The following is an 11,947-nucleotide window of genomic DNA, read 5'->3' as shown; positions in this document are numbered from 1 at the left end:
CACTGATTAGGAAGTCAACACAGTTTTTGTGGGTTTAGGGAGTTATTAATGTTTCTGGATTTTGAAGTCTAATTTGCGTTAGTACTGGAATTTGTTAAGAATGGATTGATTTGAAACTTGTGAAATTCAGGAACGCTGGTAATAATTGTTATTTTGGTTTCAGCATAGTTCTCCATAGTGGGCGTAGTTGTCATACAGTGTCTGCGTTCTTTGCCTACCTGACAATTCGGTTGTTTTTCTTTCTTGAAATTATTGTATTTATGAATATTTACTTACTGCAACATAATTTCCCTAATGCTATAGTGAATCTGTTTTAATTTTATATATTTGGTGATAATATATGTTATTGTAAGAATGTAAATCATTTCGACTGTTGTTTTGAAATTATGGATGTTAGACTACTGTATTGAAGCTCACTGTTATTTATAGATAACGAAGCTTTCTTTCCGGATAGTTTTGTAATTAAAATACAATTGTAATTGTAATTTTAACTTACATAAAAAAGTTTGCGCATTCTTTCTATTATGATAAGATTCCGAAGTGTGATTTTAGCAGTTAATAGTAATTGTTTGTGTAAGGTTTAGCAAATAATCGTTTGTCATTCTGAAATGCAATTAAAAAATAATTTTGTAATAATGAGGAACTAAATGAATGTATAGTTAACAATTTAAATTTGTTTTAATAGTTGATATTAAGATAATAAAATCAAAAATTTGATTAATACTGGGCAAGCTGGTTACTAGTTATACGGTGAAATTTGTTATTAAAAAATGTATTGCCACAATTTTTGTTTGGAAGTTACAGCAATATCAGTACTAAATTTCATACACTTTAGTCTAGTTTTATTCTAGCCAGTTTTGTTTTTCAGCATATCTACCTTGTTTAGAGTGTGTTAGTTTTATTATTGTTTCACTACTTTAATTATTCTTTGGTATTTGCAAATTAAGGTTAGGTTTATGTACTGTTATTCAGTTAAAGAGCAATTTATTACCATAAGTTGACGATTTTCACTAATTGCCATAAATTGTTTTTTTTTTATTTTAAATATATAATCCTTGTAGGATCATTTAGTGTGTCATTTTGAGAAGAAAGTAAAATAATCATGCTTGAGTGATGTTAATTTTTAGAATCTTATAGTCAGGATGTTTATGAACTGATGTACAGATGAAACAAACAGACCAATGCAGTTTCGGTATAATAATTTTTATTTTTGATCATAATGAATTAATTTTAGTCATCATTTTAGTCTAATATAGTGTTTGCTAAAATTGTAACTATTTTTGTAGGCTAGAAAGAAATGTCTTCAGATCAAGATGAATCTTCTTCAACTAGTCAGAGTGTATCAGATCAAGAAGAACGGCCTATGAAGAAAGCTCGTTATATTTGGCAGATTAAAGGGCGATACCGTTTCAGACAAGGAAGACGTAAGTAGTATACCTTTTTAAGTTTTTTTTTTGTTTTTGATAGTTGTTACCTGTTACATAATTGAACTGCAGACTTATTAGGAAATTTTTTTTCAATGTGTATTTTGTTTATAAAAAAATATGTTTAAAATTATATATCTGGTTTGAAACATTGAAAATGTTGGAACAGTTTCTAAGATACAAAAAGGGTTGTCCACTCATAATCAGAACCCCTATGTAATTTGTGAAAATATTTGAAAATGGAAACTTATTGCCCACCTGTTTATGATGATGTCATAAATTTGGCTGTAGATGAACATGTGTTAAATCATTGTTATTATTTGTGCTAGGAGTAAATGCTATATAAATTTATGTTTAATAAGTATTTCGTAGTGTTAAATTTTGATTTTGCGTAGGACACTAGAAATAGGTAGCCTTTAGAAAGTGATCACAGTTTTTGTGAATTGTTAATGAATTTTGTTTAATTTTTTTTTTTTAATTAGTGTATTGACAATGCTATAAGTGTATAATGTTTAGTGTATTAATATATTATCCAACAAAAACTGCTGTACAGAAAGTGCTACGTGAGCATGCATGTAACCCTATTAAAGAATGAAACCATTTTTTTTTTTTCATTTCTGGTCATTTTTTGTGACTATTTTGATTTATCAAAACTTCGTTATAAAAATCCTGGTTTACTGCTATGCTTTCTGAAATCTGTGCTTCCAAAATTACATCCTTTACATCAAAAAACTCTATGAGCATTACTTTAAATTTAATTTTGCTTTGATGAATGTGATGACCGTTTTCAAGGCATTTACTATCATTTTATTTTATTTTTTATCTTAGCATCATAACCTATTAAATTGTTGCAGCATGTTAGTGCAAATTTCTTTGCAGCATTCTTTTGTTCTGGTGTTTGAAGATCATTTTGGTACAAACTTTTTCATGTTAAGATCCTCTTTCAGTATGAATTTGAAAATATTCTGTTGGTATTTTTGTTCAGTTATACTAACAAATTCAAATTGTCACACTGCTCTGCTCAACTTTTTAATTTAGTACTTTAAACGATGACTCGCATCAACTTAACTGCTGAGAGTTGATGTTTGTCATGAAGGTTTGAGCTCTGCCAAAGAGCTCATTATCAGATCTCATTGATAACTTTATTGAGAGGTAAAAACAGTTGTTATTTAATAGATACACCACATGTATGAAGTAAACAGTATACTGTTTTCTGATTGGTACATAATAATACACTAGGTAGACCATAAAATGAGCAGCTCAGTATGCTACTCAATGAATAAAAAAGAAGAAGAAATTTCCCAAACTATTGCCTTTCTTTCTTTTTTTGTTTAGCCTCCGGGAATTACCGTTCAGGTATTACTTAAAACGATGAATGAGGATAATATGTATGAGTGTAAATGAAGTGTAGTCTTGTACAGTCTCAGTTTGACCATTCCTGAGGTGTGTGGTTAATTGAAATCCAACCACCAAAGAACACCGGCATCCACAATCTAGTATTTAAATCAATATAAAAGTAACTGCCTTTACTAGGACTTAAACACTGGAACTCTCAACTTCCAAATCAGCTGATTTGGGAAGACTTGTTCACCACTAGACCAACCTGGTGGGTTCCAAGCTTTTGCCTGGTTGGATTAAGGGAAACCATGGTAAAATTTTTAATCACAAAGTATACAATTATAAAAGAATTTAATAACTGATTGAAGTAAGTATGAATTAATCAGTATTACTTTATATAATTTACTAGTAATTGTAAATTAAATATGTGAAGATAGTAAATAAATAATATTTCAGGCATAAAAGAAAATATTCGAGTTCATATTTTAAAATATATTAAACAAAGATGAAACTTAAAGGCTATTTTCCCTAATTTTTAACTTATTAGGAAGACCTGAACATAGATGTCAGGAATTTATTAATAATGATAATAGAAGTATATTAAGGCGCTCTCTTGTTTGCTGAGATATTGTAAAATGAGATACATAAAAACAGTTCTGTTTGGTTTAACAGTGGTGAATATTACGTTTTTTTTGTACAAATAAATTACTAATATTTACATTTATAAATATAAATATGTACATGGGTTAATCTACAAGTTAAAATTTTCTTTATAGCATGTGATTCACATCTACTGGAGAGCATGTGGTTAACCTTATCACAGGAAATCTGCTGTTAAAGTATTTTGGGTGCTTTGCTTGATCATACCCTTTCTGTAATCAGCATAATATCAGGTTATTTTATTTGCTTGTGTAGAAATTGTTATGATTAAATAGCACTTTATGTAAATAAATGCTTGCGCAGAGCCTAACAATTCAGCATAAGAAATTTAGTTAAAGATCTATTTTTTGTTTTCAGATCGTACGTGTTCAGAAGATTGTAATTGTAGCAACAGTGGTGGAAGTTCATCTTTAGTAGTAATGAGACCTGACTGGCCCGTACACAGATGGCAGACAAGGCAGATGGCAAAAGCAGTTGTGGATAATACAATTAATAAAGTTATTGAGGATATGGGTATTGTTCCCCTTGATCATGACACTGATGGATTTCTTGATGAGGCATATGAAACGTTCCAGTCACCTAGAAATCCTGCTAACTTAGAGGATGCTGCTGTAATTTGTTTTGTTTTTTATGTTTAGCATTTATTCTTTTTGTTATAATATGTGTATAATGTATTATTTTTGTAATGTTAATAGTGAAACTCTTTAAACATTTCTATTTTAATGTTCATGTTCTGGAAGTTAAATTTGATTCTGATTACTTGAAATAAGTTAATTCATGAGATTTCAAGGAAAATTGGGATGTTGAGAAAATATTTACTTTCTTGGTTATAAGATATATAAAGTTTTAATTTAATTTGTTAATCCAAATTCTAATATTTAGTTGATAGTTCTGTGAGAGATGTTAAAAAAATAACATCAGTTCTGTGAGAGATGTTAAAAAAATAATATCTGTTTCAAAACTACTGGCTCAGTTAATGCATCTAACCTTTCAATCAAATGCTCATGGAAAATATTTCTCCTGCATCAAATAATACCATGACAGTCTCTGTAAGATTACAAGCTATGAGTCGCAATTTAAATCAATTACAACCTTATTAGTTTATGTCCAAGGTGTATGTGTTTTACAATTTTTATGGGTCAAAAAAAATAAAACTTCATGAATCATTAGTGCATGTAGGTCAAGATGTCATAGACAGAAGGAATGTGAAATGTCCAGTAATGACTGATTATCTGTATGTGATGGAAGTCTGACTCTCATCAGTAGCACAGGTGTGATTCACATGTACTGGAGAGCATCCAGGTTAACCTTATTACAGGAAATCTGCTGTTAAAGTATTTTGGGTGCTTTGCTTGATCATACCCTTTCTGTAATCAGCATAATATCAGGTTATTTTATTTGCTTATTAATTTCTTAATTTTATTAATTTTACAACTATCATTGTAAGGAAACTCTTAGAAATCTTTTATTAGGCATTTAAACAAGTAACAGGATAAAAGTTTGAATGATTCACGCAGAACTGTTTGCTAACATATGGGTTCTTGCATGATACAAAAACCGACACAGTCCCTCCTTTGAAGACACATCCATGGAAAATCACAATTCATTTACTGAACAGGCTGACCTCACTCCTTGTGACTAATTATCCAGGAAGTTGAAGGAAACTGTAAGAAGAATACACTCTTTCACTGATAAAATCTGATAGAAATTTTTGAAGCATTTGATAAAGTTATTTATTCATCATTATGAAAATGTTTATCTAATTTTGATGATTATGTAGAAAAGAAAAATAATATCATTAAATTATATTATTATAGTTGAAAAAACATACAGCGATTTAAAATAAAATTATTCAGTTGTAATTAAATTTTTTTTTCTTTTAAAAGTTATAGTTTATTTTTTGCTGCTACTATTAGATTTTTAAATTTTTGTTCATTTTGTATTAAGTTTGAGAGGCAGTATGAAAAGGTTCTCAGATCATAAGATAAACTCCTATTATTGCTTGGTAAAAAAGCTTTCCATTTGATATTACATTGTAAAATAACTTTTTTTGTGATTGTGGAGGGAAGGTGGATTATCTCAGGGCTCTCCCCGAGTGTGTTGTTTTTAAAAAATAAATAAAAATTCAGAAATTGTGTGAAGTGAAAAAACTTATATCCTGTATATTTTTAAAAAATGTTTGTTTGGCAAGTGGTGGTGTATGAGCTGTATTCTTAGTTGTCTTGATCCAGTAACAGAAGAAAGTTTCTTTGGTTTGCAGTGAGGAGTACGGAAAGTAAACCTTCATCTACAATCGTACTTCAGCTCCATAATTTCCACCTTGCCAAAGTACTTTTTGTTCCTAATATGTTACACATATATTACTCTCGTTAGCTAATCATAGATATATTTCAGTAAAAGAAAGCTTGTCTTAACTATGCATAGTTTTAGTTCTATATTTAGCTATATGATCGTGGATGGCGACATTAATTCATGATTATTTGTTTTTTTATTTCTAAGAATCATTAAGAAAATATACACAAATCAAACATATGCTATAAATCATTTCATAAATCTTAATTCATTTGATGTCAATAAAATTAATTTGTCAGTGAAATAATAATAATAGTAAGAAAAAAATCATTATAAAATATTATGATGACAATTGTAATGTAAAAAATTTACTGATTAAAAAGCCAATAACTTACTGTAATTCCAAAATTAATCACATTATAATATTACACAAATTAGTTGTTGGTTTTTGGTTGTCCTTCAGCTTAATATAAGAATTGAGAATAACTGCTAGAGTCTGAACATTGTTTATAAATTGGTTAAATAAAATTTTTATTAAAATATATTTTTTAACCCATTTCTATTTTGCCGGGTCCACTACATCCATTGCTAGTTATTTTGACTCGGTGAGAGAAAGTCAGCAGATTATTGCTAAATACATAATTATTCTTACCCTCTTGCAAATCCGTATAACAAATAGAGAAGCTAATATTTTTGCCAAAGTGTGAGGATTTTGGGGCCCTGAATTAATATCATTTGTTGTGAATGCACTGTGTTCTAAGGTAGTCAGTTTACTAATATAAATTTATATTTCAGATGAAAGCAAACATGATGGTATGAGCCATATACATTACCAAAACACCATTAGGGATTTTTGAGCACAAGCTATGAAAGGAGTTTTTTTTTAATATTTGAGGCCTTCATTCATACCAAGAAAGTATCTGTCTCCTACCCTCTTAGATACAGAGTACAGTCATATGAAAATTTATGTCTGGAACATCATTGACACATCTGATAATTTTCATTTTCAGTACGATGGCTAGAGCAACATTTGTAATTAAGATATTTTCAATTTTTCATGATCTCCACATCAGTATGTCTGAAGCCTGTCTGTTAAGTTTGTGAATACAGAAGAAAACGGGCATGACTCCAATAATTACCTTACTTCTCAAATTCAAGACATTCTAGAGGAGTATGGAGCCCATAAAGTTTTGATAACAATTGGAAATAAGGCTAGAAATTTACAGAAAGCTTTTGGAATTGTTCTAGAGAACAATGCATAGCATTTTGTTGCACATCGAGGACATATTCAAACACCTTTAAGGGGTAAAAACTAATGTTTTACATGGTGACTGGTTTTGGATTTTCACAGAAAAAATTATTTCCTTCTTAAAACCATAAAGCAATTCAGTTCTTGTTCTGGAAGATGACAATTACTTAATTCACAAAGTCAGTGTATTTTAAAAAATTTAGAAAAAGATTTTGTTTTTTTTTACCAGACAGCTAACTCAAGTATAGAACAAAACAATTTACAGAAAGATTTTCATGAAAGAATAAAGACATCTGTGCACCCAATTCATTTTGCAGCAGATTTATTAAATTCAGCCTCCCAGGGGTCAAACTGCACCGCCAAGGAGTTATTCGATGGAATTTCCATAAATGAGATAGCTGGGCTAATGATCTCCTGTGGAAGTCAGTTGTAAGTGTGCTCCCATAGAATGGTGGACAGGACTAGTGTGTAATAGTGACTTAAGTAAAGTAGCTAGTCAAATTTTATCAGTTGTAGCAACATCAGCGGCAGCTGAGAAGAGCATCAGTCATTTTATTCACAATAAAAAAAGAAACTATAACAACAGAAAGGGCTAGGAAGATAACATCTATAGGCTACAGAAATCATCTTCAGAAAGATCCTGATTGTTTCTCAGGAGAGAACCACCTCAAAAGAGGAAGGAATTGGAGAAGAGAATGATAATGAACAAGAAAACATAGAAAGTAGTGATAGTGAACAATGAATTTTGTAATTCAGGTTAAATATTGTAATTAAATTTATTACATGAGGATTAGAGTAAAAAACCTGGTTTCATTATATTTAGGCTAGTACTGATTCCTTTTGGATTCAACAGCAGGGACTTATAGTGGTAAAAATTAAAAATGTGCATTTGTATCCATATCTTATCAGTAGGTATTTCAAGATGAAAGGACGAAAGAATGTGAAATATAAATTTCCACTAAAAACAGTAATTCCCAGAAATATTCCTCTAAGAAACTTTCTCAGGAATTTGCCCATCACTAGTCTCAACATATCAGATTGTATTTTATTGTATTCAGATTCTATTGTATTTTTCTGGCAATTGATGGAACTTGTGGAAATGTCACTTTACGCTTATTGTATAAGCCAGCAAACCAAATGACTTTGTGTGCTGCTTTCTTCAGTGAACCAAGATCAAATGCAGGAGTTCAGCTCTGCAAATGATACCTTTTAACCAGTTTTCACCACAAGGACTGACCGCAACGTAATGAACATCATTTCTCTTGGAGAAAGAAAGAGTGGAATGAATAATGTAAAGCAGCAAATAATAAATTAATGTACCCCTTCCGACAAGAAACAGTATTTTATGTTATCTGTACAAAAACTCTACTTTTAAAATACCTCATCATTGATTGTGATCTAAATAATAATGCTTTATGGAATGTTACTAGAAACTTGAGTGATAATTTCAGTGTTGATAATTAGCACCAAAAGCTCTTTGGAATAATGGCTCATTATTATCATGTTTCTTCATGGTGTCCAATAAGCAAATTTTTTTTTAAACCTTTGCCCTTATAGTTCCTTACCATTGTTTTTTTTATTTTTTTTATAAAAATAATAATTTTCTATTTTTATTATTTAGAGCATTTGAAGCTGTAAATTTCTTTCATGAAAAAAAATACAATTCATCATTTTTATTATTTGTATTTTGTAGAATTCTTATATTTTCTAGACATTTGTATGTCTAAAATTAACTGTGGAAGTAAACATTTGATATGTTTTTCTTTTATAAAAAAGTAGATTTTATTATTAAAAATAATATTCTTAACTGGAATTATATTAGTTTTTAAACTTTATAATTGTTTTTAAACGGTTAGTAAAATTTAAATTATTTTATTAATAAACTGGTTTTGGTAAATATAAGATTGTACTAAATTCTGTAGCACAGTTTATTGAATTTAAATCATTCCTACACCAAACTTTCTCAGTTTTCCAACCTCCAGAACATTTAAAACAAAACTGTCAAATTCTACATTAAAAAGAGTTTTTAATGTAAATCGGACAAAAAAAAAGTTGATTCAAATCGAGTTAGCTATATTAATTCTGAGTGTTTTGACATGTAATTATGTAATATTTTATCCAATTAGTTACAACCTACAAGTTATAAGAGGTACATCTAGAACAAAATGAAAAAAAATAGCAGAAAATATGTTTTATTATCTTAGATTTGTGTAAATTTTAATATACATTTTTCTAGTTATGATTACCATATATCTGGAAATTGAGTTTTGCTTGAATAAGATGTATTATTACTTTTTATTTATATTCTAGGTAATGATGGCAATACAAAGTCATGGGTTACAACAGAAAAAATGTTCATGTCAGAATTTACCATCTGAGTCAAATGCTGTTATACAACGTACACCGTTCCACCATCGTCCACCTTATAGTTCTATACAGCAGGAGGCTACTAGTTCTAATAATGTCGATGGTAATGTAGAAACAACTCAGCAACCACATTTTGAACACGATTTTCTTGCGCAAGCTGTTGCTGTTGCGATACAAAAGAAAGGCCTTAATGCTTTCAACACTGATCATGGATAAAGAAATAAATTATATGTTTACATAGAAGAATATATATTAATTTGAGTCTTTTATTCAGATATGTAATACATTAAGGTATTTGTAACTTTTTTAAATCTTGAACACTGGTTCACAAAGGAAGTTTCTCTTGAAAGAATGTTTTGCGTATTGTTGTGTTTACTTCACAGTGTATTGAAAAGAAGGTTGTGGAATAAGTGGTTTGTAATGTATGAAAGATATGTTAGTGTTAGTTTGTAGTGTACATTCAAATAATTCTTCATCCATAATAAGCTGAAAATTATGGAATAGATCTTTTACAAATTAACTATTACGAATGTAGAAAAGGTGTACTGATATTTGTAGATACAGAATGTACTTTACATTTATGAGTACTGTTGGGTAAACTTTATTGTTTAATAAATTAATAGATTTTCAGTGTAGTTGTATTTACTAATATGAGTTTTTTTTTATTTTTATGTAAATAAAAAGGAAGCTTTTCACTTTATATGTGAATTCAGGTGTATACACTAGTTTCTTTATGATATGATTAATTTTAAACAGCAGCATTTATCTTTAATTGTACTTATTTATAGAAGGAGATATTTAAATTTACAAAATATTTATAATAAAGTACAAAAATATATTGGGAAAACCTCCATGAGTGACTTTTTATTTTTAGATATTTATTTGGGGCTTAATAGCACCACATAAATATTAGTTTGGTGTTTTATGTTTTAAAGATAAATGGTTCACTTATGAAGTTGAAAAATCATTGTAATAAAAGGAATTTTTTATAAAGTTTATATTTTATGACTTCTGATCATCTCAGTTTCTATAAACATTAAGAAAAATGTATTTATTTATTTATTTCTTGCTATTATTTCCTAAAATCAATATAATATATTAACAACTTGACTGTCATGAGTTCCCAAATGGAGTCTCATTGTGATCACACAACAGACCGCATCTTATACACGAGTACTGTTATCAGGTCACTCATACTAAAATTAAAATTAACTTATAAATTCACTGAGGCAATTCCATGCAGCATATAAACATATTTCTGATGTAGTAAAAGTAAAAATTTGTGAGATATGAGACTGTTTGGAATCCATGGAATCTCATGGTTAAGGTAAGCAAACTTTGAAATGCATCTATTTTTCTCCGGATGAGAGCAAGTGAGTCTCTGTTGAAATAATTCTAAAGTTTAAGGGCGTATATAGAAAATATTTACTTAACTACTTTCTTTAAAGTATACAGAACCAGTAGCACTTTAATAAGATATCGGAAATGGAAAGTATGTTAATTTTATGGAAATTGTTACGTACTATAAAAATACAATAAAATAATTTACTAACATTCCAGCACATTATTGCCAAATATTACTGTATATTATTTTTTCATCAGTTATTAAAGACAATAGCATTACCTACTAAAATTGTTACTTTTTACTTAAAAAAAAGTTTTTGAAGTAAAATACTTGACACAGAATATTTAATGTTTTTTTTTTTACATTGATGTACATATTTTCTTTCCATTGCAGAACTGTATTTTTTGTAGCACATTGCACATCTCCCTTTACCTACTCGAATTAATACATGGTTTAGAAAAAATTGATTATCTATAGTCTAAAATCTGGCAGCTGATTTCTGCAGGTATCTGTTTTTTTAATAGAACTCTATTTATAAAGAATGATTAGTGATAATTTAATACGTTGTTGCCGGGTTGCCTAACAAAAATTAGCCGTAATTACCTTTAATTAAATATATTGTAATTATTTATTTTAATGAATTGCAAATATATTTTTTTAAGCAAATTAAATGTCATTTGAAAGAGAACGATGTGAAGAATGTAAAATAAGTGGTTGCCAGCTCTGTCAGGCGCAACCTCCAAGTTGCCAGGTGTAAACAGGTATGTTATTGTTAATTATTTACGTTCATTGTGTTTTTCAAAAAAATTATATACTAAATTGCAACACGATAACACATGGTTGCCTGTAAAATAATGGCCACAAGTAGTGGTTCCTATTATTTGAACTAATTACTTTCAGTCTGGATGAGTGAACAAGAGAGAAGGAATGCGTGCACTACTTCATGTTGTAAACCAGGGCACAACGTGGTATAGTTAAAGTAATAATGTCTTTAATTTTTAACTTAAGCGATTATTTTTAAGTATAAAGGATACATTTCCTGTATAAATAAGGAATCGTGTTTTGTTGAAAAAATCGACTATTGATTTTGTGCACAGAGCATCGAAGTCCTTTTGTCTGTTTTTTAAATGCCAATGGGTAGTAATGTTTTTTTGTAATATTATTTTAAAAACTAGTGAAATTTGTAAATATTAGTCAATCAGGGCAGTGAAACATGTATTTCATAATAATGACATTAAAAAATCAATACGATTACAGTAATTGTTTTTTATT

At 29.0% G+C, this 11,947-nt stretch overlaps 1 protein-coding gene across 1 annotated transcript; it reads left to right on the top strand.

The window, feature by feature from the left end:
• LOC142332786 (uncharacterized) lies at window positions 1–10,181 on the top strand. Its single transcript, XM_075379405.1, has 4 exons — window positions 1–138; window positions 1,287–1,424; window positions 3,780–4,033; window positions 9,274–10,181. The coding sequence occupies exons 2-4, from the start codon at window positions 1,298–1,300 to the stop codon at window positions 9,544–9,546; spliced, it is 654 nt and encodes a 217-aa protein (XP_075235520.1). The 5' UTR covers window positions 1–138; window positions 1,287–1,297; the 3' UTR covers window positions 9,547–10,181.
• The last annotated feature ends 1,766 nt before the right edge of the window (window positions 10,182–11,947 follow it).

This window comes from Lycorma delicatula, chromosome 1 (assembly GCF_047948215.1).
Source record: "Lycorma delicatula isolate Av1 chromosome 1, ASM4794821v1, whole genome shotgun sequence".
NCBI lineage: Eukaryota > Metazoa > Arthropoda > Insecta > Hemiptera > Fulgoridae > Lycorma > Lycorma delicatula.
This window is presented reverse-complemented; position numbering and strand designations above follow the sequence as displayed.